General features: G+C 41.7%; 1 protein-coding gene across 1 annotated transcript in view; it reads right to left on the reverse strand.

The window, feature by feature from the left end:
* Positions 1 to 781: 781 nt before the first annotated feature.
* LOC124613401 (carboxypeptidase B-like) overlaps positions 782 to 27,289 on the reverse strand; it is a 99,173-nt gene continuing 72,665 nt past the window's right edge. Inside the window, exons 7-9 of the mRNA XM_047142104.1 lie at positions 13,252 to 13,308; positions 13,081 to 13,165; positions 782 to 1,066 (exon numbers count right to left, since the gene is read on the reverse strand). Coding sequence (XP_046998060.1) covers positions 873 to 1,066; positions 13,081 to 13,165; positions 13,252 to 13,308 — 336 coding nt within the window. The 3' untranslated portion in view covers positions 782 to 872. The remainder of the gene's footprint in view (positions 1,067 to 13,080; positions 13,166 to 13,251; positions 13,309 to 27,289) is intronic.

The raw sequence follows: 27,289 nt of genomic DNA on the forward strand, positions 1-27,289 counted from the left end.
GAGACACCGTGGAGAGAGGATGCTGGACAGCTGCATTATGCACCGCCACACTGGTCTTGCACCGGGTATTATGGTATGGGGCGGTATTGGATATTACTCTCGCACGCCTCTAGTACGCATTGCCGGTACTTTAAATAGCCGGCGCTACATATCCGAGGTGCTGGAGCCAGTTGTCCTTCCTTACCTTCAGGGCTCGGCCACAGCCATATTTCAACAGGATAATGCGCGACCACACGTGGCACGCATTGTCCAAAGGTTCTTCGTCAATAACCAGATTGAATTGCTTCCCTGGCCGGCTCGCTCTCCGGATCTTTCGCCGATAGAAAACATGTGGTCCATGGTTGCTCAACGAGTGACCCAGATTACATCCCCAGCTGCCACACCAGATGATCTTTGGCAACGTGTGGAAGCTGCTTGGGCTGCTGTACCCCAGGAACACATCCAACGTCTCTTTGACTCAATGCCGAGACGTGTGGCAGCGGTGATCTCCAACAATGGCGGCTACTCTGGCTACTGATTCTGGCAGGAACCACATGTCACAGACGTCTGTAAACGTAATCATTTGATAGTTGGTCAACATGTTATCTACAAAATAAATTTTGTTGTGCTACCTCTAGTCTTTCTTGGTGTTGCATTTACGGTGGCCAGCAGTGTAATATCTAGAATCCATAATACAGATAATGTTTATGTACCTTTACTTAGCTTGCTAACTAGGGTGAGTAAGGAGAAATGTGTTACACTGTAGAAGGGTGGCGAAAGGCGCGTATAATTTATTATTTGCCTTTACACTGACAACGAGAATATAATACGGAAAATTGTATTTATTATAAAGAATCATATCTCACTCATAGAAACTGCTTCAGAACCGATCTTCATCGTCCATAGTTGTCAGCAATATATTGGCCGAAGACGCGTATTGCCTCAAAGAACGGTGTCACAATGCTGAGGATGTCGGATGCTGGAGGATCGAAACCCTCGTCCCCGCCACCAGGCAGTTCAAGGGTGAAGGAGAGGTTCACCCCAGCCACACCTTTCACCCAGTCGCTGCTCACGCCAGACGCCGTGTCTGTAAAAAACACGGGTAGTCCCATCGGTTAGAAATATACATGACAGCCTACGAGAATGGAGAACAAAATCCTAGAAATGAAAAATAAAAGCATAGTCTTAAAGATCGCGAGGCTCATAGGACTCTCGTGTTCAACTACACACATCAAAAAAAGTTTTGCATCACCCCAGTTCTCGGAACTCTGGAAGATAGGCGTTGACTGTGGTTGTTGTATCAAAAACACAGTCACTTTGACTGTTCAGAGATGTCACTAAACCCGCCCAAAAATGTAAACAACCGTGCATGAGCAGCGCCTATTAGACGGAGGGGATCCGACAGCCGATCAGTTGCAGTCATTCCACAAGGAGGGAGGTACACGGCTCGTGTTGTCTGTAGTTCGATCGTGTCCGCATTGTTACTTTGTGCCAGGAAGGTCTCTCAACAAGGTAAGTGTCCAGCCGCCTCGGAGTGAACCAAAGCGATGTTGTTCTGACATGGAAGAGATACAGAGAGACAGGAACTGTCGATGACATGCTCCGCTCAGGCCACCCAAGGACTACTACTGCAGTGGATGACCACTACGTAAGGATTATGGCTCAAAGGAACCCTGACAGCAACGCCACAACGCCACCATGTTGAATAATGCTTTTCGTGCGGCCACAGGACGTCGTGTTGCGACTCAAACTGTGCACAATAGGATGCATTGTGCGCAACTTCACTCCCGACGTCCATGGCGAGGTCCATCTTTGCAACCACGACACCATGCAGCGCGGTAAAGATGGGCCGAGCAACATGCTGAAGATTGGCGTCACATTCTTTTCACCGATGAGTGTCGCATATGCCTTCAACTAGATAATCGTCGGAGACGTCTTTGGAGGCAGCCCGGTCAGGCTGAACGCCTTAGTCACACTGTCCAGCGAGTGCAGCAAGGTGGAGGTTTCCTGCTTTTTTGGGGTGGCATTATGTGGGGACGACGTATGCCGCTGGTGGTCATGGAAGGTGCCGTAACGGCTGTGCGATACTTGAATGCCATCCTCCGACCTATAGTGCAACCATATCGGCAGCATATTGGCAAGGCATTACTCTTCATGGAAAGCAATTCGCACCATCACCGTGCACATCTTGTGACTGACTTTCTTCAGGATAACTATATCGCTCGACTAGAGTGGCCAGCATGAAAACTATCGAACTATTGACCATATCTGGGATAGATTGGAAAGGGCTGTTTATGGACGACGTGACCCACCAACCACTCAGAGAGATCCACGCCGAAAGGCCGTTGAGGAGTGGGACAATCTGGACCAACAGTGCCTTGATAAACTTATGGATAGTATGGCCACGGCGAATACAGGCATGCATCAATGCAAGAGGACGTGCTACTGGGTATTAGAGGTACCGGTGTGTACAGTAATGGTACAACATGCCATGTGCGGTTTTCATGAGCAATAAAAAGGGCGGAAATGATGTTTATATTGATCTGTCTTCCAATTTTCTGTACAGGTTCCGGAAGTCTCGGAACCGAAGTGATGCAAAACTTTTTTTGATTCGTGTATTAAGTAATAAATCAGTCTTCATTCCTATCTGCTTCTTGATCTACGTTTACTTATGTACTCCATAAGCCACTGTATCGTATTAAAGATTCTTATTTTATTGACAAATGTGGGGCGCGAAAAATACCAAGGTTTGTTATAAAGTTTTAATTACGACATCTGAAAAATAAAGCTAAATTTCTTTTTAGTTGCAGCTACATACTGCTAGAGGGACAAAGAAAATGGCCCAGGGCATTGATAAAGTGTATTATCGTTTGGCAGTTGTAAGGGGAACAACGCCACAGAAACCCATGCTAAGTTGATGAAAGTATGCAGCAGGAACTGCTGGGCTAAGTCAGATGATAGATAACTTAGTAGTTTTAAGTAAGTATTTTGAAAAAGAGGATCATTCTATGACAACGGGATGCGACTGAAAACAGTTTGAACTGGGATATGGCATATGTAGTAGGTGACGATCTGGACAAAATAGTTTCCCTGATTCATGACATCAACGTTCACTTTGTCGAGCTGTTCCGACGTAATGGTCGTCTACGCGTTAATGGAGCTGTGAGGCGAATTAATGAGTTAGAAATTGCACTGTTAGCAGCCGACATTGCGCATATTGCTTTAGTAACAGTCGGAACTATCGACAGATGGGATTTAACAAGTCACAGCCTACACCTAAACTGGACTGGGAAGGGAAAATTGGTACGTCTGATTCATGGGAGCGTACGGGGTAGATCTCGGGCCATGCGTAGACAATACCTGTTGTCATTGGTAGTAGAAGTAGTTCCATTTTAGGATAAATTCAGATAACAGATTATTCTGTCTAAAGGGTATCTTCATCATCTTTAAAAATTCTGCTATAAGCACTTACAATATAGATCCTAACACACCAAATGGCACACATACTATGTGTAATAAAGGAAAAGGAATTATTGGAAAAAGTAATGGGAACATTTCATAGACTTAGAAACTCGTCATCAAGATATACAGTCAATAAAAAATTATATATAGGAATGCACAGTTGACATCCAATGCAAAGAAGAAATTGAATGCACTCTGGGACGTCATGAGACAGTAACAGGTGGATATAAATGACACATAATAACATACCGATGAGGATGGGGATAAAGTAATAAGTGATCCATACCTCCTAGCAAATTATGTGACTGACCATTTTTCAAGTATTTCAGAGGAATTACTACAAAATTCCCAAAAACAGTTACAAATCCTATAAGTTCAAATGGTTCAAATGGCACTGAGCACTCTGGGACTTAACTTCTAAGGTCATCAGTCCCCTGGAACTTAGAAATACTTAAACCTAACTAACCTAAGGACATCACACACATCCATGCCCAAGGCAGGATTCGAACCTGCGGCCGTAGCGCCTAGAACCGCTCGGCCACCTATAAAATAAATAAAATAAAATAAAATAAAATAAAATATTAATTATTTTTATCTGTATGATTGGCTCTCCTATGAGTCGTCAGGTTTTGATTATTCGGTATCAGACGCTTGACAATGGCTTTTTCGTAAAGGCAATGTTACTCGTAGTTGACCGTGAAATAAAACTGAAATAATCGGACTTCGTAATTAAATCGTTTCCAAAGACTGCTGCGGTAGGTGCGGACTCATAAACTAAATCTCAATATTACAATAATTTGCCAGCCATGCCAAAACGTCGTACAGAGGTGATTGTCTACTAAACAAAAAAATTACACAGTTAGTGAAATCAGATATATTCAATGAATAAGCCTACAGTTCATAATCCTACTTACTTTTATAAATATAAATTCTTTACAGAATCGAGTGCCTAGTATGGTTGCAACTCGCAGTAATTTTCTATATCATGAAATATGGCGGTGTGCCAGACAATAAACTAAAATACGTGCTTCTCGCACCACTTCAACCAGGGCTCTTCCTTTTTTTTAATCAAACATACGAGTAACGTAAATGTACTTTTGTTTTATCAGCGACACAGCGCTGCAGTTGTGTGCCATAGGCTTTATTTATTTGTCACTGATTATTTATTTAATTAATATCTCGCGTTTCCGAGGAAACTCACGCTCGGCATGCAAATGTGCCTTTATATTGCCCCCTGAATTGCGAGGCGAAAGGACACACCTGCAGGCGAGCAATTCACCTAAAGGCACAAGAAAATCTAAGTTATCTACAACTATTTACATGACTTACATTATACTGTATATCATATACAAAATTTGAATGACGCGCGTGCGCCGAAAAAGTTCTTATGTTGGCAAAACAGAGTGCGCGCATGCGCAGAAGCGTCTGTGTAACTACGGCACTGCCGTTATTTCGTAAATTTAGATCACGCGGCACAGTATTGCAGTTCATATTGTTCGTGTGCGCGCGCATTTCTTAGTCGTTGCACAAAGAAAATATTCCACCAAGATTACATATGAAGACTACATTCTATGACAGGTAACTTAGTTTTAAAATTACAATATTTGTTATAATACAATACAACTTTAGATTGTTGAATGTTCTTAGTTACATAGCATTGCAATGAAATGCTTCAACGAAAAATGTTCTGTTGTTTCAGGTGCGTTGACCTATACACATGGTGTCGTTATCACAGTTCATATTCATCTGCTGCACAATAATTTTTTACAGGTTAGTATCGTCGTGGTAAAGTTTTTTGATCACAGTAACATCGTTGTATAACAACGTGATTAATACATAAGCGTGTCCATTTCCTATTTCCATTATAGTCGTTGTGATGCAGTTCGTTGTGACAAAAAGCATTGTTTATTACAGATCAGACGTGACCCGTCGAGTAATTGGTCCACGTGCAGTTCGTTTTTTTTTTACATTCCGTGGAAGCTTGGTTGCAGAACCTCGGACGGCACATAGCTGGCGTCGATCCTTGGACAGTCCAGGTAAGAGTGTCCGTCACATTTCGAGAACATTTCATTCCCTGAAGTTCCAACCAAAACTCTTCCACCCGTCGTGTTGTTTTCTGGACAGGCACTTTGTGTCCATTTAATCCAGTTAACATCTTGAAGTTGGGTACTGTAGTAATGTCACTAGACGATGCACGAATTATTCACTTCACATTTTCAGTTTTTTTTTTAAATATAGCTCACCTAAATGTTCGTGGTTACTCATCGAAGAAATCGTTCATCGCGTTAACAAAGGTACGATGCATCATGAATGTCATTAACAGTTTCTTTCACATAGGTTTCTGCGTAGTTGCAGACTTAGTAATGTACGTTAATGTCCGTGAACAGTGGTTCACTACGCATTTTTTTTTTTTTTTTAGAGTTTTTCACATTTTGGCACTCGTTATCGTTCAAATTTTCACACAGTAACAGTTACATTATACATCAGTTTAAAAAAAAAAAGTAATAATACATACACACGTCACATATTTTCTTAGCATAAACATAATACAGTTGCACATAAACATGTTTACATCATCATTACATAGCTATAGGTTATTACATTGTGTCACATTTGATTACATGAATTGCATCCTCTTTGGCGGTTTTGCTGGGATATTATCGATGTTTTTTGTGATGTCATCTGAAATTAAGATAGGTTAGACACAACATTCATTACATCAGTAGGCAAGACCAGGCGTTTTCGCTACTCAATAAATATTCAAAATAGTAAGAGAGAGAAAATGTTCGATTCCTCGCGTTTTGTGCGTGTGTGTAGAGTGTCTGTGTGGCCTTGACTACTGATAGATGCTTTTCGTGTTGAGAGATGTGCGTCTAATCTATTTCTCAAAGTAAAAGATCGCTTCACAGATGACGTCTGTCAGTTCGTCAGGTGTCATACCAGGTCAGTGGTACCTACAGTCACAAATGTTCCGTGAAAAATTTATATATCATTCACTGCTACGTAATCATAAATTTTACTTCAATATTCAGTCTTCTCGGTGGAGCCGCGGCGTTGAAAGAAAAGTTCTTCTGTCTTCAACTGCGTCACTGGAACGCTGAAATGAAAACTTCTATACTACTTATAATCTATGTTGTAATTTGTTTTAGTTCTTGCCACACAGCAGGTCGTTGAGATAACGGTACGTTATATGTCTTATGGTAGAAGATCTTGTGAGGCTCAACTTCAATCTTGTACACATACGTGTTGATAACACCTAATCGTTTGGTAAAAACTTGTAAATATTTGGATAACACTTCCTGTAGTTTTATACGTTCATGTACACTGAGAGCTGTAGCTCCACTTATCTTATGATCAAGCAATGTTTTCAAGTCCATTAGCTCTGTGTCAGATGAGTGTGTTTGCATGTCTTGAATGTCATTGTCAAGTACTAACTGAACCTTGTACCCTGTACAGTGTTTGTCATGCTTTAGAGTTCTCCTGTCCAAATCAATAATAATTACCCTGCTTTTATCATTTAAAATACATTTACCTTTGGAGAAGTCTATAATGCAGTCCTTCTCGCTCATAATATCTATTCCTAATATGCAATTAGTCACAAGGTTTTGTACAACCAGGAATGGCCATTGTACGGTTCCATTACCTATTTTAACGTTTACAAAAACTTGCTTCGTAACCCTACATGACTTATTACCTAGTGCAGTAGTTATTTTACAGTTTTGGGCAGGAAACTCAGGCACAGGTTCCAATTCACACATCTTTTTATAAAAATTAAAAGATAAAACGCTCACAGCTGCACCTGTATCTAGGATAATAGTAGTTGGAATCCCACCTACTACACCAGTAGTGGATGCTAAAACAATTTCATTTGTGTTTAAACGACATTGTGTACTGTCTTGTAAAAGTTCATCTGATATGTTGTTATTGTGGTTGTATCTTATAAATAAAACAGGTAGTTTTTGTTTAGAATTACTCGGCATATCATTATTCTGTTGTTCAAGTGTGGTGTCAAATAACTGATTAACATTGAAGCCGCCCCCCAAGGATTCTTCAGCCACGACCTGGGGCAAAGTAGTGACTGTTTCTAGTTTGTTGGATTAGCATTTGTACTAGGTACTGACACAGATTGAGGTCGTGCATCAGGTGTCATTTCTATTATATTCACATTCGGATATTGCCTATTATGATCTCCAAACTTTTGCGGTTGTTGTTGCTGTTGCGCATTATAACTTACCTGTCGGTCGTAAGGTATGCTCCAATTTTGACCTGGTGGCTGCTGTGGTAAAGCAGAGTTTGAATGAAAGTACTGATCGTTACGAGTCCAACCTTGATGCTGTCTTGGCTCGTAGTTATTATTATTTCTATTTCTGTTTGTGTTTTTGTTATTACCTTTGTATCCGTTGTTACCGTTGTAGTTATTACCGCGGTGCCTTTTGTATGGATTGCCGCATGAAATGTTATTACTGTTGTAACTATTGTTCGTATTGGAATACGCGTGTTGATTTTGATTTCCGTACTGAGACGGCATGTGAGTTTGCTGTTTTTGTTGTACCGCGTATCCAACTGTGGGCGCGCCAGAATTGTGTTGGCAAGCCTGCATGTTTTGCATACCACTAGTGTAAACATTGTGGCTGCTGTTTTGCCGCGCGAAGCGCTGATCTTCAAGTAACATGTCAACCGAATCTAAAGCTGTTAAAAAATAATCTGAATCGTCATCCGGGATATGTAGGAGTTTTTCTTTAATGTTGAAAGGCAATTTGGCCTTCAACGCTCGGAGTATATCACGTGTTGCGACTGGTTCGTCTAAAAAATGTCCCATGTTCAAGTATTTTTCAAAATATCTACGTAAGTTACCATTTTTACTGTTAAAAGTTTCAGGTTCTAAAATTTGTCTTCTGAGTCGCTCCTGGACGGATTGCGACCAGAATTTGTTCAGAAAAGCGCGCTCAAACTCACTGTACGTGGTACATACGTCAGCTTGACTGTATGCCCAGACAGCTGCATCGCCTTGGATGTAACCGACAATATATGAAATCTTTTTCCGGTCACTCCAAGTGCGTGGAAATGCGTTACTAAAAGATTTGAGAAAAATCACCGGATGAATGGTTCGTTTTTCTGGGATAAAAATCTGAAATTGCCTGTGTTTCATTAAGCTTTCTTCTTCCTTTGCATTATGATATGGATTTGTACCACTGTAATTACTGCAATGCTAAGCTGGCGAGTAATTACGATAATGTTGCTGTGGTTTACCATGATAATACCTTGTGTTTGTGTTTGCACGTTGTGGTATGTGTTGTTGTCGTGGTGTGTTTTGTTCTTGTGTGTATGTTGTGTGCGGTATGTGTGCGTCATACTCGAATGTATATTGATTTCTGAACTGTACATTTTGACTGATATTTTCGTTACATTCAGACTGTGGTTGATCGGTGAATTGTCTCATGGGTGCAGTGACGGATTGTACTGCGTCACTAATCAGCTGTTTGTTATTAGTGATGTATTCCGCTACGGAGTCGTGCACAATTGTTGGTAAATTTTCACGTATGCATCTATCAAAATGTTTGTCTTTGTTCTCTACCCAATCATGAAATTCTTTATTAATATTTTGAAAATGAGCTGTGGCATCAGATTGTAAGATGTCAGTCAGGTGTTGTTCAACATCGTCAAATTTATTCTGCACGTCAGTAATTCGTTTTTCAAGGTTGTCGTGTACTGAAGGATATGTTTGAATTTGTTCAGTAAGAGCTTCACACGTGACATTAAGGTTTTTTAATTGTCTCTGTAAAAGTGCTACGTCATTTGTAGTCTTTTCTTGTCTCGTATTAAGCTTGGAAAATTTCGTACTGAGTTCAGTCATCTGTTTGGTCAGTGTGGCGTCTATAAGTTCCACACGCTTACATAAAGTGTCATTAGCTGTCTTGAGTGCTATGAGATCAGATTTGATTCCGTCATTTTGTGTCTTTAACTGTTCATTTTGCATCTGTAAGGTTGCCATGTTTTCGGCGTTTTGCTTCATTAGCATTTGTAACATGTCGGCAATGTTTACCGTTTGCAAGGTCTCTGCCCCCGCCGCGTCATTAGACGTGACGTCATGCATTAACATGGGCTCTGATTGAGACTTTGAAATTTTTGTGGTGGAAGGCCTATTGTCAAAATTTTCGTCAACACTCGCGTCAATGTTTGATGAATCGTCACTACCGGTTGCTGTCGTAAAGTCATTTTCTAACATTTGTCTCTCGTCCGAGTCGGATTGCGTCTGAATAGTACGTCTTTGCTGTTCCATTTTTGCGTATTGTTTTCTAGTTATTACCATGCCACACGTGATATATGTTTCAAGAAAATATTTGACACTGATTTTAAAATAAAATACAGTTGAGTATGAATCGGTCGTAGCAACAATGGCTGTCTGTTAATTTAAAAATATAAACTGAATTTGAGATTATTGGTAATGGCTGCTGGCCATGTTACATGATATCGTACAGAAGTCGGCCATATTGTACACTCGTGTGTTGGTATTGTTGCATACGTTATTGTTTAAGGAAAAATACTGAGAATGGAATTTATCACTGAAACTGTTATGCGGAAAAGAAACACTACAGAATTTTACTGAAAAGCTAATACACTGAATTATACGTCTGGTCAAGCCTGCTAATGCAAAGATGCTGCGTCTTACCTTATTTTGCTGGAAGCTTCTTTGCGTCTTCCCGCAAAATTTTATAATTGGCAAATATCTTCTGATTTTTTTATTTCTCATATAGTCAAGTCCAGGACCAGAAGGTTGATTTTTCACATGAAACAAAGAGAACAATGTAACAAATGACAAAATAACAAGTCCTGTCACGGTCGCCAATATAAAATAAATAAAATAAAATAAAATAAAATATTAATTATTTTTATCTGTATGATTGGCTCTCCTATGAGTCGTCAGGTTTTGATTATTCGGTATCAGACGCTTGACAATGGCTTTTTCGTAAAGGCAATGTTACTCGTAGTTGACCGTGAAATAAAACTGAAATAATCGGACTTCGTAATTAAATCGTTTCCAAAGACTGCTGCGGTAGGTGCGGACTCATAAACTAAATCTCAATATTACAATAATTTGCCAGCCATGCCAAAACGTCGTACGGAGGTGATTGTCTACTAAACAAAAAAATTACACAGTTAGTGAAATCAGATATATTCAATGAATAAGCCTACAGTTCATAATCCTACTTACTTTTATAAATATAAATTCTTTACAGAATCGAGTGCCTAGTATGGTTGCAACTCGCAGTAATTTTCTATATCATGAAATATGGCGGTGTGCCAGACAATAAACTAAAATACGTGCTTCTCGCACCACTTCAACCAGGGCTCTTCCTTTTTTTTAATCAAACATACGAGTAACGTAAATGTACTTTTGTTTTATCAGCGACACAGCGCTGCAGTTGTGTGCCATAGGCTTTATTTATTTGTCACTGATTATTTATTTAATTAATATCTCGCGTTTCCGAGGAAACTCACGCTCGGCATGCAAATGTGCCTTTATACACCCTGGTCGGCAAACCCTATATGTAACTGTGCACTAAGTGCAATGGAGTTACTACCAAACACAGAACATGAAGTCAGAAAAGCCGTTGAAAATCTAAAGGATAAAAAGTCAGTAGACTTAAATGAAGTTCCAATGTGGGTGCTGAAGCAATGCATAAGGAGTTTACACGGTCTCTTAACAAACATGATAAATGAGTAATTGACACCAGGGAAATTTCCAGAGTAATCAAAACAGGAAATTGTCGTGCTTTTGTTAAAGAAAGATATCTCAGAAGCTCTCAGTGGCTCGGCATTCGTTTGCTGGATTTGGGTTGGTGATGCTGGTGCACCTGAGCTGAGGCTCGGTACGCGCCGCCAGTCCCCTTTCACTGTAAGCTCTGGGCATGCTTCAGCGATCACTGTTCGGTGCGGCGGTGGAGTATTGTGTGCCACAGTGAACAGCATCTTGGCTTGACTGCCCGGATCGCGAGGATGGCGAAAACCTCTATGAAACCCTCAATCTGAAGGTGCACTGTGAGCCGATGAGATTAGGTGGAAAGTTGTTAGCTGGCAAAATCTGGGGGAATCTGCCCGACCTCAGTTGTATAAGCCTGTCATACGCAAGCGGGGCTGAGTCTCAGTGGACCCTTAGTTCCCTATCTACTCGTGGAACAGAGATGGAACACCCGAATTTTTTTCCTCCATCTCCCAGTGGAAATGGTGAGCCACAGGTACGTAACAACACCCAATCTCTCAAGAGGCTTCCAGATGTTATATTTATTCAGGGTAGTTCAGTCTTTAATAATAGAATACATGCTGTGAGCCAGAATTCGTTTTTAATATTTTAATGAAGGGGCTATGCATTGAGAAAGCTTCCTCTTTCTACATTCTAAATGGTTTAGAGGACATAGAAGCTACATTAAAATCCTTCAAGGATTTGGGTAATGGAAGGCTGTTGGTCGAACCTCTAGTTCCCAAAAAACGACAAACCTACAGAACGCCAAAAACCTTGGTGAATATGTGACCGAGACTGAGTTATACACAACCATGAACAACAGCAAAGGTAGTGTGTCATGTACGAGTATGGAGGACAATCCCAAAGAACTGAAAACTGAGTGCACCCAAGACGGCACTCCTGATGTGCGGAATATCATAAAAAGCATGGACGCCGATCTGATCAAATTCGACTCGTTCATACTCGCTTTCCATAACACGAAGCTACCAGAATATGACAATGCAGGTTTCCTTTGTTTAAATGTGCGGTCTTATATCCCCAACCCAGTGACCTGTTTAAAACGTCAGCGCTCTGTGTGTAAGGGAGAGACCTCTTTCCTTTGAAGTGTGTGAATTGCTCTGGGGATCACCCTGTCTGGAGTAGGGAGTGCAGAGTATATGTTGATGAGCAGAGGATACAAGAGCTTATAACTACGAAGCGCAACCCATATGTTGGGGCCAAAATAAATGAATAAGGCCATGCCGCCTCACACGTTCGCTAACTCCTTTGCTTCAGTTCTTAAGAAGCCTGTTCAGAAAACGGATGCTGCTACATAAACGGAGATTGCTAGTGTCAGCTCTAGTACCTGCGTTTGTCAATGGGCGGATGCGGCTGCAAATATTTCGAAGCCCTTTACTCCCCTCAGAACATCAGAAAAGATCGTGGTTGCCGACGCTAAAGCGCAAATAGGGCTCTCCCGAATGTCAGCTCCATCACACTGCGAGTATCCGGAATGTAAAGGAGCAGTTACAACGGCTGTGGACCAGTTTGCCTGAGGAGAGGATGCTACGGAATCACCGAATCAGTGCATCTATCCAGGCTAGAGAGGGTGCAACGTCAGACTGATAGTTGGACACATATTGCAAATCTCGTTGTATATTTTATTCAATTTTGTTATCACTGAAGTGACATCACTTACCCTCTCAAGCAGTGAAGTTTCATTCAGTTTTCTCCTCTCCTTCTGGAGGTTTCCTTTCTCTGTGAGGCAATCTATTAGTTCGCTGGTGCTGGGTCTGATGTACAGTGTTTCAACCTGACCGTAGTAGTGACACATCGGGAGAGAAAGTTACACATAAAAAGACTCTCGCGAGTTTCCTAAATCAGTGCTGTTTGAAAATGGTGGCTGTAGGTCTACTCACACAAGACGTTGTTGAAGCTGCCGATGGTGTACTCGGGGCCTCCCGCTGCCAGCTGCGCTTCATTTGCGTCTTGGGCCAAGGCGTCCTGTGGAAGTAACGGAATTTAACATCTCAGTTCACAAAGTCATTTAAAACATCTACTACTTAAATAGAACGGTAAGTTTAGCTTACCAGAGTTTCCCAGTCATCAGGCAAGTCGCCAGTGTAGCCCCAGGGATAAAGTATGTACTGAAAAGAAATTACACGTTCATTATTAATCTCTACTGAAGACACAGAGTATATTGACACTCTGATAGTACTTCAAAATAAAAGTAATGTGAAAGCTAGAACTATATTAATCACCAGAATGAGATTTTCACTCTGCAGCGGAGTGTGCGCTGATATGAAACTTCTTGGCAGATTAAAACTGTGTGCCGGACCGAGACTCGAACTCGGAACCTTTACCTTTCACGGGCAACAGCTCTACCAGCTTTTCTTTTTTCTTTATTTTGCATTTTGTTCGTTGTTGATTGTTGTGTTTTGGTCGTTGCGGACGTAACAATAACATCCGTTCAAATTCGTTTGTTGATCGTTCCACTCAGTTTTCTTATTACAGAGGCCAATCGGCTCTCTGACCGAACACGCTGAGCTACCGTGCCGGCGTCATCTGAGCTACCCAAGCACGACTTACGCCCCCTTCCCCACAGCTTTACTTTCTGCCTGTACCTCGCCTACTACCTTCCAAACTTAACAGAAGCGCTCCTGCGAACCCTGCAGAACTAGGACTCCTGAAAGAAAGGATATTGCGGAGACATGGCTTAGCCACAGCCTAGGGGATGTTTCCAGAATGAGATTTGCACTCTGCAGCAATATCCTTTCTTTCAGGAGTGCTAGTTCTGCAGGGTTTCGCAGGAGAGCTTATGTAAAGTTTGGAAGGTGGGAGGCGAGGTACTGGCAGAAGTAAGGCTGTGAGGTCGGGGCGTGAGTAGTGCTTGGGTAGCTCAGTTGGTAGAGCACTTTCCCGCGAAAGGCAAGGGTCCTGAGTTCGAGTCTCGGCCCGGCACACAGTTTTGATCTGCCAGGAAGTTTCATATCAGCGCACACTCCGCTGCAGAGTGAAAATCTCATTCTGGAAACATCCCCCAGGCTGTGGCTAAGCCATGCCTCCGCAATATCCTTTCTTTCAGGAGTGCTAGTTCTGCAGGGTTCGCAGGAGAGCTTCTGTAAAGTTTGGAAGGTAGGAGGCGAGGTACTGGCAGAAGTAAAGCTGTGCTTGGGTAGCTCAGTTGGTAGAGCACTTGCCCGCTAAAGGCAAAGGTCCCGAGTTCGAATATCGGCCCGGCACACAGTTTTAATCTGCCAGGAAGTGTTTGTATTAATCACATTTTTCTAAACACAACATGTAATTTCGTCTCAGTAATTTGCAGATAAATATTGTCTAAACATAACGTCACTGTTTAGCAGGAACGCTCGCCCCACGCACAGTGAGGGCAATCTCTGCTAACACCTGGCGTGTCTTCTCTAATTTACACCCACGACCACACTTACACACGCAAACATAAGACTACGGAAGTGTAAAAAAATTCCATTCACAAGGTTGGCAGTACAGCCTACGGAGTAAACGAATGAATAAATCGAAATACTATGCTGACTGCGGAACACGTGAAACTACAGTTATTTCACTTGTGAACTTTACAAGAGTAAAGTGAAGTGGAAAAAACGCAAATGCAGAATAAGAAAAAGCACGTTCATAAATGTCGAAAAAATTGTTGAAAGTCAATGTGCTACCACGTTTGACTTCAGCCTCCGCTAACGACGAGGGAAAAGCTACGCACTTCAAAATATGTAAATAAGAGGGTAAAACCCCCCTAATTGTACGCCAGATTTAAAGAGAAATACTGTCTTTAATCTGTAAATAGCAAAATTTAGAGGCGTATTTTTTATACCATTTCCAGAATCATCACTGATATTCTTTATATGAGGGGCAGTCAATAAGTCATGGCAACTATGGTATATCGTGCGGACGTGTGCTATCATCGTAATAATAATATTATCTTGGAACCGTAATGGTACTTAATACACTCGAAAGTGGGGAGCAAACACTACCGAAATAAAAGGGCGGATTGCGATCGCGTGAGAAGATGACTCTGTATCACTTCCTGAATCATTCAGTGTGAGAATGACAGTGCTACATGATGGATCCCGCCGCACCATCCTATTCACTCCACTCGACGTCAGACCAGGTAACCATTGCGTGGGAGCGGTTTGCAAACAGGGCGAAAGTCCTCACAGCATTTCGGCGACAAGTGGCACACACTGATGGCATTCAACGCCTTCTGCATTTTTGGCAACATTGTGCATACGCACTGGAGGACTATTTTGAAGCGCAGTTGTTGATTTTGAACCATTTTTGTTCCGTTTGTACTCGTGCAGAGTAACTTTACACAAAGTTCCAATGCGTGTGTTTCATTTCAGCCTTTACCGTAACCTCCTGTACTGGAACTCTATTTTATGTTGGTATTCACACACACACGACCGTTCCGGTTCAATAAACATCTCGGAATTCTCATGTTGACACACTATTGCATGATATACACTACTGGTCATTAAAATTGCTACACCACGAAGATGACGTGCTACAGACGCGACATTTAACCGACAGGAAGAAGATGCTGTGATATGCAAATGATTAGCTTTTCAGAGCATTCACACAAGGTTTGCGCCGGTGGTGACACCTACAACGATCCGGAGAGATCAGTACCCAGAGCAACCACCTCTGGCCGTAATAACGGCCTTGATACGCCTGGGCATTGAGTCAAACAGAGATTGGATGGCGTGTACAGGTACAGCTGCCCATGCAGCTTCAACACGATACCACAGTTCATCAAGAGTAGTGACTGGCGTATTGTGACGAGCCAGTTGCTCGGCCACCATTGACCAGACGTTTTCAATTGGTGAGAGATCTGTAAAATGGGCTGGCCAGGGCAGCAGTCGAACATTTTCTGTATCCAGAAAGGCCCGTACAGGACCTGCAACATGCGGTCGTGCGCTATCCTGCTGAAATGTAGGGTTTCGTAGGGATCGAATGAAGAGTAGAGCCACGGGTCGTAACACATCTGAAATGTAAAGTCCTCTGTTCAAAGTGCCGTCAGTGCGAACAAGAGGTGACCGAGACGTGTAACCAGTGGCACCCCATACCATCACACCGGATGATACGCCAGTATGGCGATGACGAATACACGCTTCCAATGTGCGTTCACCGCGATGTCGCCAAACACGGATGCGACCATCATGATGCTGTAAACAGATCCTGGATTCATCCGAAAAAATGACGTTTTGTCATTCGTGCACCAGGTTCGTCGTCGAGTACACCGTCGGAGGCGCTCCTGTCTGTGATGCAGCGTCAAGGGTAACCACAGCCATGGTCTCCGAGCTGGTAGCCCATGCTACTACAAACGTGGTCGAACTGTTCGTGCAATTGGTTGTTGTGTTGCAAACGTCCCCATCTGTTGACTCAGGGATGGAGACGTGGCTGCACGATCCGTTACAGCCATGCGGATAAGGTGCCTGTCATCTCGATTTCTAGTGATACGAGGCGGTTGGGATCCAGCACGGCGTTCCGTATTACCCTCCTGAACCCACCGATTCCATATTCTGCTAACAGTCATTGGATCTAGACCAACGAGAGCAGCAATGTCGCGATACGATAAACCGCAATCGCGAGGGGGCTACAATCCTACCTTTATCAAAGCCGAAAACGTGATGGTACGCATTTCTCCTCCTTACACGAGGCATCACAACAACGTTTCACCAGGCAACGCCGGTCAACTGCTGTTTGTGTATGAGAAATCGGTTGGAAACTTTCCTCATGTCAGCACGTTGTAGGTGTCGCCACCGGCGCCAACCTTGTGTGAATGCTCTGAAAAGCTAATCATTAACATATCACAGCATCTTCTTCCTGTCGGTTAAATTTCGCATCTGCAGCAGGTCATCTTCGTGGTGTAGCAATTTTAATGCCGGCCGGTGTGGCCGTGCGGTTAAAGGCGCTTCAGTCTGGAACCGCGTGACCGCTACGGTCGCAGGTTCGAATCCTGCCTCGGGCATGGATGTGTGTGATGTCTTTAGGTTAGTTAGGTTTAATTAGTTCTAAGTTCTAGGCGACTGATGACCTAAGAAGTTAAGTCGCATAGTGCTCAGGGCCATTTGAACCATTTGAACCAAGCAATTTTAATGGCCAGTAGTGTAAAAAAAAATGGTTCAAATGGCTCTGAGCACAATGGGACTTAACATCTATGGTCATCAGTCCCCTAGAACTTAGAACTACTTAAACCTAACCAACCTAAGGACATCACACAACACCCAGTCAGAGAAAATCCCTGACCCCGCCGTGAATCGAACACGGGAACCCGGGCGTGGGAAGCGAGAACGCTACCGCACGACCACGAGCTGCGGACGCCAGTAGCGTACATTATAATACCATCTTTATTTTGGCAATTCTAAAACAGAGTTTCTTCTTCAATGTTTTCAACCCTTTTATCGTGAATATCATCCCGTTTCAATCAAAATTAATGTGAGTTACTGGCAGACCGGACCAGTACTCTGTGAGAAATTTATATAAAATAAGTTATATAATACTAACTTAACGCTGGATGCTTCGCTCGCTTAGACTGCATGGCCTGCACAGTCTTTTTTGTTTTTATTTAATAGAATTTTTATGTTGTTCACAAATTGCAACATCTAAGCTTTTCACGGTGATTAAGGTCACATGAGCGTGGCCTGTTTTGAATGTATTTGCGATCAAAATACGACTCTGGTAGCTGGAGTCCAAATGCCCGCTGCATTCTTGTGGAGATACTTCCATAGCAAGTTTCATCCCCCAACAAATATTTATTTATATCTAACAGAAAAGTGAAATACCAATGTTCGTAAATTTAGCTTTCAAATATTTTCTTAAAAATTTTCATCCCTTATTGCACTCCCTTAGGGGTTAAATTTGCAGTAACACTGAAACACGTATTTTTTTTACTTCTTACGCAGAAGCCAGATCCCAATTTTCATAGATGTAGCCCTAAAAATCCTTTATTAGTAGATTAGCAATTATTTATTTTCAAAAAAACTTTCACCCACTATTTTAACGCATTAGTGGTTGAATTTCCAAAAGTGCTGAAATACGGATTTTTTTATTTTCTAACTGCGAAACCAAATACCAGTTTTCGTAGTTGTAGCTTCAAAATCCCCTTATCGACACACTTTCAAAAAGCCTTTCATAACTTCCTTCACGCCCTCTGGAGTGGAATTTCGGACAATCCCTTCCTAAATTGAAGCCTACACTATAAGATCCACACCGTCTCCAAACTCCAAGTTTCTATCCTTAGCAGTTTGGGCTGGGCGATGATGAGTTGAATTTCCAAAAACAGTGAAAAACATATTTTTTCATCTCTAACCGAGAAGCCAAGCTCCGATTTTCAAAATTTATCTGTAAAAATGCTTTGACAATGAAATAATTTCACAAAACTTTTCACGCCTATTTCACCACTTTATGGGTTGAATTTCCAAAAATTGTGATATGTGTATATGTTTTACTTCTAACAGAGTAACCAAATACAGGTTTTCATAGATTCAGCTACAAAAATGCTTGCACAATGAAATATTGCCATAGAAACTTTCGTCTCCCTTTTCACTCTCACAGGGGTTGAATTTCCAAAGACGGTGACACACGTACTTTTTTATTTCTAAGTGAGAAGCCAAATTTAAATTTTCATAGATTTAGCTTTAGATAGGCTTTCATAATAAAATATTTTCATAAGAACCTCATCTATTTCACCTCCTTAGGAGTTCAGTTTTCAAAAACACTGAAACAAGCATTCATTTAATTTGTAACCGAGAAGTCAAATACCAATGTTCATAACTGAAGCTTTAAAAATACTTTAGTAGTTCATTAATAATGATATATTTTCAAAACAAAAAAAAAGCTTTCGGCCACTATTTCACTTTCATGGGGTTAAGTTTCCACAAATCCTGAAACATGTAGTTCTTTATTTCTGACAGAGTAACGACATTAACCAAATACCAATTTTAGTAGGTCTAGCTTCAAAATTGACTTAATAGCGACAGTTTTCAAAAAAACAAAAAACCTTCATCTTCTACTTCAATCCCTTAGGGTTGGAATTTCGAAAAATCCCTTTTTAACGACGCCTACAATATAATATCCACACCTTTTCCAAATTTAAAGTTTCTATCCTTAGCGGTTTGGGCTGGGCGATGATGAGTCACTTAGTCAACCTGGACATTACAGCGCATATATTTCGGACATGGGATGCACTATCGATAAGCGGTTTCACAGAATTGAATTGTAGGCAAGAGAGCGTATTCGCAGATTTTGAGACGATGACGGATGTGCTGTTATTTACAGGAGTTACAGATTTTTAAATAGGACAATGCCTACTGATAGTGAAATCCTAAAAGAAGCGTAAATGGGAATGCCAGTGGTTTTTGTTGCGGGAAGCTAGTGCAAGTGGTTTACGAGTTATCATATTGAGAACATTTTACAACACCGACAGCTGTTTTTCCCATTTAACTACTTATAAGTTAGGTGACGACGTTGAGTTTGTTTACATTCTGTTGTGTGTGCACTGCAATTGCACTGCAACTGACCTGTTAGTTGCTGTGAAAGAGTCGACGTAAGTATGACGTGTTCGTAAGACGCTACCTCCCAGAGCGAAAAAAATGTTGGACATACTCATGCTTTGTGGTAAGTGTAAGAAATATGTTTTCATTCGTGTACCATGTACTCCAAAAGAAATGCCAGTAGACGCCAACCTCTTAATCATTTCAAATAATGCATATGATGTGATGCGGCTTATTACTGCTGCCTGCTTTGCAATTTCCGCTGATATGCTAGAATCTGTAAAGCAGTCGTTGCTTGCCAGAATGCGGGCTTGTACTGCCGCTGGTGGTCGTCATTTTGAGCACAGGCTTTGAGGCTACGTTGGTTTTTTCGTGTCAGTCCTCACGGAGGTAGTGTATTCACATTTGTTTGTCTTTCGTTTGACCTAGGCAGTGCCCTGTTTAACAAACCGACACAATTGGAGACGTATGAGCATCTGTTTAGGGCTGCACATATGCACCCTTGTGAAATTCACATTCGTTTGTGCTACCACCTGGGCTGGCCTGTGTGGCCGAGCGGTTCTAGGCGCTACAGTAGGGAACCGAGCGACCGCTACGGTCGCAGGTTTGCATCCTGCTTGGGGCATGGATGTGTGTGCTGTCCTTAGGTTATTTATGTTTAATTAGTTCTAAGTTCTAGGGGACTGATGACCTCAGAAGTTAAGTTCCATAGTGCTCAGAGCCATTTGAACCATTTTTTTTGCAATCACCTGGAACAAACAACTTTCGCTGTTTACAGTCTTCAAGCTGCGATATCTAGTAAACTACTTGCACTAGACGCCTGCAACAGACACTATTGACATTCTAATTTAGTTTACTGTTATTGTGGTACTGTCAATGGGTATTGTTCCACTGAAATATTTGTACCTTTGCTAAATAAAAACACGTTCGAAACTTGTAACACTCTGTTTAAGAGCTGCAGAGATGGGTTCCTGGTCACATTCCAATCTGCGAAATCCGCATATCATCAGTTGCTTCTTCCATTATCAAAATAATTGCGGTGCAAATTTTAAGTGAAAAGACACTTCGGATCAGTACCTGACAACGTCAAAGGTAAGTTCATGCACACTGTGTGGCGACGCTGTTCTTCATTCCTGGAAATCAAACCAATAGCTGTGTTCCATTCATATGTTTTTATTTGAGCTACAAATGAAAAAGCGAATCTCCTCATTCATTGGTAATAAAAACAATTATATAACCTCAAACATCAAAATAAACATTGGCTTACACATCTACACCAAAAATATATAAAAAATATAAATACCAATCCCCATAAATTGTATTTGCTGTGTAATAACTGGTTTTCAATACGCTGGGAGGGAAGTCAAGGGACTTTTTAATATATGAATTAAGCAGGTGCCGTAAATCTGCCTATAAATGCGGACGCCACAGTAGAAAGTTCTGGTCCGCAGAGACGAAGTCCGACAACCAGATGCAACGAAACGCCACGACACAGTTTGGAAGAGAATCACCGTACCGACCATTGTTCAGGCTTGGAATACGTCATTTATTGAAACAGTTGTGTTTTCAATAAACGGGGGGCAGGTCGCCCATCCGTTTGTTGTGAGCAAGGCGTCCGATAAAGCCACTGCTTATGGCTGCCAGGGAGTTGGTAATGCTACTATCAACAGTGCACCGAGTCCTATGTAAGCAGTCACGTCCTTAGGCCTACAAGGCGCAGGTACTTCAGAGACTGAAGCCGAAGAGCAAACCCAGCGCGAAGAAGTTGGAATGGATATGCTGGCCAAGATAAATGTACAAACGGTTTTTTGGGAAGAGTCGTTTCTCCGTTGAGTCATATTTTTAGGTATCTGTTAAACTGGACAGTCATAACGTTGGCGTATTGGGACCAGAGTGTCCTCATGTTAGACTTGAAACAGAAACAGAAAGCCCCAATGTCAGCGTGTGATGCGGATTTATGCTCAGCTGCATCACTGGTCAATTTTTTTTTTTTTTTTTTTTTTTTTTTTTGAACGAGATGTTTAGCTGGACATGTCACAAGAGTATCACTAATTTACATTCGATGAATCTAGCAGTCCATACTGCTGCTTTTTGCTTTTCAGAAGTAATCGTTGGGATAAATATTCCCAGGGGAACCACTGTATATTTTTTTCAGTCTAGTGTATTTTTCATCGGCATCCTGCACTATCCTGCAATATGTTCTATGTTCTGTGGATGAATGAGCAATTACAAACTGAATGGTAACTAAAGGATCAGGGTATCTTCACTTATTATTTCTTTCTAAAGGTGCAGTAATGTTCGGTTGGCCTCTGTTTCGGACATGGCGTATGGCCTGGACTGAACACTGCCTATGCAGTATCTCGCTTCTTAAGAAGTACGAGCAGTAATTAGCCGACTTAAAAAGAGCGGGGGTTTTTGAGAAAAGTTCCACTGAGTCATGCATCGCTTAAACTGTCCACCGATAACCCACATATTATAGTTGAATAGTGTGACCAACACCTAAAGTTCCTTAATGTATTCATATATCCTCTCAGTCTAATCTATAGTATATCTCAAAAGCAGTTCAAATAATAATAAGTCCCACTCTACCCACTCACAGAAGTCAGAATCTCAAATGGCTGCCAGCTTCTACGTTCAACCCACTTGTCAGTAGCGAATTTTACTAAGTTCCTGAAAATGACAAAGTATCGTACAGCCACATGCCGTCCTATATCTATCACTCTGCAACCTCAGGTCAGCCTGAACAAACCTTCGAGTCCAATGGCTCCAAACACAATGACCCTGAATGGCCAGATGCACTCCTTTGTATGCCCCTTTTAGCCAGCCAAAATATGTTATTTGAACAAGTTGGAGTACCATTTAAAACACACACAGCTGACGGGTGATATGTACATATTGAGAAGAGTGCCTCAGTCGTTGGTCCTTCTCAGGCCACACACATTATTTTAGGCCGAATAGTTTAGTCACAAGTAATTTAAGTACAAATTATCTGCACCTGTACTCAACATTCACAACAGAGATAACATCACAAATAATCAGTTAACAGTAAACACAGCGTGTTCATAAGAAGCACCTTTTGAGGCTCTATCCAATGGTGGTGTAAGAATTTACGTATGTAGCATATGTACATGTATAATTTGCCAGATCGTGGATGATGGAGTGTAAGAAAATAGGTTTGTGTCCTGCTATACGCTAATATTTTTTTCATCTTATCGTTTGTAACATATTTTGGGACTTTCTTTTATGAAACATAATGATTATCAGCCAGACGAGTATTTAATTAATTAATCAATAAATCAGTCTAAAAACTATACATACATTATGTTGAAATTGGGGAATTATTCAGGGTACAACATGCTACTTTCGTATTGAGTTTTATGTAGAAGAATCGATCTTCTGACAGATTTGTGTATTTACAATAATTGAAACATGATATAAGAATGTGTGTAAAACAGTGATGTGTGATCTTCTGCGATGGTAGCTGGCATGCCCAACTATCGTCAAACACCTAGACTCTAAATATCGCTCGAAGTGTTTGTGAGATATTTATTTTTAAAGGTTTAAGTATTATTGTTTATGTGTTGTTCTGGCATAAAAATGGTTCAAATGGTTCTGAGCACTATGGGACTTAACATCTGAGTTCATCAGTCCAATAGAACTTAGAACTACGTAAACCTAACTAACCTAAGGACATCACACAAATCCATGACCGAGGCAGTATTCGAACCTGGGACCGTAGCAGCCGCGTGGTTACCGACTGAAGCACCTACAACCGCTCGGCCACAGTGGCCGGCTGTTCTGGCATAAGTTCCATAATTTTACAGTATAATTACTGTTGAAACAGTTTCCTGATCACCAAGATTTACTTATATTTTTGTTACGACGTTTCTGTGAATTACTATACAATTTCATAGTATTCTGTTGTAGCCATTACCTGACATACTGTGATCTCTGCTATCTTTGACGTCTGCACCCTTTGTGCCCTATGCTAACCATTTGACTTCACTTGTAGCATTCTGGGTAAACCAGGAGTTCTTATACACTCAACATACAATTCTTCCCCACCAAGCAAGCTCGCTGTGCCACTAACCAATGAGCAGCTACTCAGGCAAAGAGATTCTGTAGCAAGAACTTCTGTGTACCAGGAGAAGCTAGCGCCACACTCGGCTTGTTAGGAAGTGACTTCAGAATGACATGCCACTCGATCAATCCATGCGACAGACGCCAAACCGATTTGTCGTATTCCGCAGTTTTGGTACTATAGCTTGCAGAGTGCCATATCAAGACAATGGAGCATTGAAGATTTCTCACAAAAACGTCACACTCAACTGGATTTCTTACAATTAAATGGCAATAATAAGGCACCAGCAGCAAAAGCCTCAAGAGACTCGAAGATAAACAATACTGATGTTCCAACTTGCAAATCCCCGACGTAGCGTGTCAGCAATTTGTCAGATTGTGAATGATGGACTGTAAGGGAGTAGGTTTGTGTCCCGCTTATCCTAATATTTTTTTCATCTTAGCGTTTGTAACACATTTTGGGACATTCTTTCATTTGTTTAATAGATGTATGAATTGCAGTGTTCTATGTTATTTATATCTAAGGGTGTGCTCTCAGGAATGAATTACCCCTATTTTGTGACTTCTGTCTGATTGGTAAACAAAGAATGAAACCGCTTCGGGTGGAACGACCAGCAATGATATTCCCATTCTGGGTTGTCACAAATATTCGGCTGACTTTTTACAATATGTCGCGACTCCTGAGGGAAGGAAGGGTTAAGATGCGCTTGATGCACGACATATATACCTGCCCTCATTCTTCCAACCAGTCCAACATCTAGTTGCTGTCATGACTGAATTTCCCACAGATCTGGATATTACGAGATTTAACGAGCCTGCCAAATGATCCTTTTAATCTCTATCAGGTGCTGATAACGCTGTCTCACTTGAGTTTGCGGCATTTCCCTGTTCTTCACAGTGATCACTCAGTATCTGACGCTGTTCGCGCCCCTCATATACCCCACCAGCCCTGGTAACAACACTTATGCACTGTGGTGGGCATTCTACGTGTCACTGGGAATTGCACCTCTACTCAGTTGCATTCCCTCCAGTAGTGTGTACATGTTCGAAATCACATTGCCATCTGACCATGTATTCTGGCTGCTTCCTTTTTTTTCTTTGTCAGACAGTATATATGCAAACTTTCTTTACTTTCCGAATACGCCTCGTATTTTAAATTACTTTAGTTTCGTCCCTCCTCATCATCAAGGACCAGCAGTCGGACGTCCACTGCGGCTCTTCAGAGAACCGCTTTGTTCAGAACGAAAAAAAAGGCAGGTGGACACCAGCCATGACTAGGTTGAAATGAAAAATGAAAGTGTGGACAGCTGTTTATGGACATAACCATCTTCGTCTTATCAGTACGAACCTACCACAAAACAACAAGGCGCAGAAATTCTCACGAAGTTACAGGTTCAAATGGCTCTGAGCACTATGGGACTTAACTTCTAAGGTCATCAGTCCCATAGAACTTAGAACTACCTAAACCAACCTAACCTAAGGACATCACACACGTCCATGCCCGAGGCAGGATTCGAACGTGTGACCGTAGCGGTCGCGCGGTTCCAGACTGTAGCGCCTAGAACCGCTCGGCCACCCAGCCCGGCGAAGTTACAGGGTCTCATGACGTAACCAACGTGTAAGCCAGTGTGACACATGAGTTGAACAATATCTCAAAGAAGATCTTATCTGATATTTCAAATCGATGTATGAATGTTCGATACGTTGTTCTCAGGTGAAGGGAAGTTATGTAGAACACCTGAAGCATTAAAACCATTATCTTCAATTTTCTCTATTTTTTTATTAATCCAGTTACTTATTTTAAGTTTTGTACTGATGGGGTATGGTGAGCTGCTTCATTTATTCTGTGTCAGCTACAGGCTTTGTAAATTCAGTGATATTGTAGAAACAATACTGAGTGTAATGAAATAAATTTTGTCAAGTTGTTGAATTAAACACAGTACGTCGACTCCATACTTCATGGCTATCTGACAATAACCGACTAGTACACGAATGAAACATTGTAGTAACTTATAGATTTTGACAGGTCTGGGAACTCGAGCAAAATGTGGGTGGGAAACAGAAGTTTCTAGCTTGACTAATACACGGCTGTCAGTGGTGGGAGGCAGATGGAGCATTCATCATGCACTTTGGGACTGCTTGCGATACTTTTGTCCTAAATACATGTTGCTAGATGGCGGATATTTCTTCGCTTTTTGAATCACAGTGTTCCAAGTCGAACTACAAGTACACGATAGGTTACAACTTTCAGAATAACAGGAAACAGTCGCCAGGACCCGACAAAATATCATGAAGAAGTGGAAATGTCGCCATTGCGAGAGAGGCAAACATCATTATCCCAAAACTCTGCACGCGTCAACATGTATACTGTCCTTGCATAACGAGCTGTGAGTCTGTAAGAAAAATGTTACATTTGAATTTTTAAATGTTGAAGTCTTCTAAAACAAAAACTTTATTTGCAAAGATCGCAATTATTTGTACAGTGGTGACTAGTTAGGCAAATTTTAACTGCCATTTTCAAATCTGAAAATGCGTAATGTGTAAGCTAAAAGAGAATGTTCGACATGACTATGTAATATTACTTGACGGAAAAAGAAGTAAAAGAATTACATACCATATTACTACAAGCAGTAGCTTCCATATTCAAGTCGAATATTCACCAGTATGTTATATTTTATGCACCTACATGTTTGAAGACGGCAGTTCAAATTTGCTGAAAACAGTCATAACTGTAAAAACAATTGCGAATGAAGTTTGCGTAATAGAAGACTTCAACATTTACAAATCCAGATCGCCTCCTACAAGGCTGATTACGTTAGGTAATTGAAATTTGAATATGTGTTGTAGGAAATCTCCAAGATACGGGTGGAAAAGAACGTCCCCCCCCCTCCCCCGCCCCCCTTGTCACCCAATATCACCCTGGACTGGAGCAACTGAGCATATCCTTCGCCAGGACTTTGATCATCTCTCATTATGTATTGAAATGAGGGGTATCCTATCCAAGATCCCCCCCCCCCCCCCCCCACCCCTCCTAATGTGGTACACTCCTGGAAATTGAAATAAGAACACCGTGAATTCATTGTCCCAGGAAGGGGAAACTTTATTGACACATTCCTGGGGTCAGATACATCACATGATCACACTGACAGAACCACAGGCACATAGACACAGGCAACAGAGCATGCACAATGTCGGCACTAGTACAGTGTATATCCACCTTTCGCAGCAATGCAGGCTGCAATTCTTCCATGGAGACGATCGTAGAGATGCTGGATGTAGTCCTGTGGAACGGCTTGCCATGCCATTTCCACCTGGCGCCTCAGTTGGACCAGCGTTCGTGCTGGACGTGCAGACCGCGTGAGACGACGCTTCATCCAGTCCCAAACATGCTCAATGGGGGACAGATCCGGAGATCTTGCTGGCCAGGGTCGTTGACTTACACCTTCTAGAGCACGTTGGGTGGCACGGGATACATGCGGACGTGCATTGTCCTGTTGGAACAGCAAGTTCCCTTGCCGGTCTA

Source organism: Schistocerca americana, chromosome 4, assembly GCF_021461395.2.
Source record: "Schistocerca americana isolate TAMUIC-IGC-003095 chromosome 4, iqSchAmer2.1, whole genome shotgun sequence".
Classification (NCBI taxonomy): domain Eukaryota; kingdom Metazoa; phylum Arthropoda; class Insecta; order Orthoptera; family Acrididae; genus Schistocerca; species Schistocerca americana.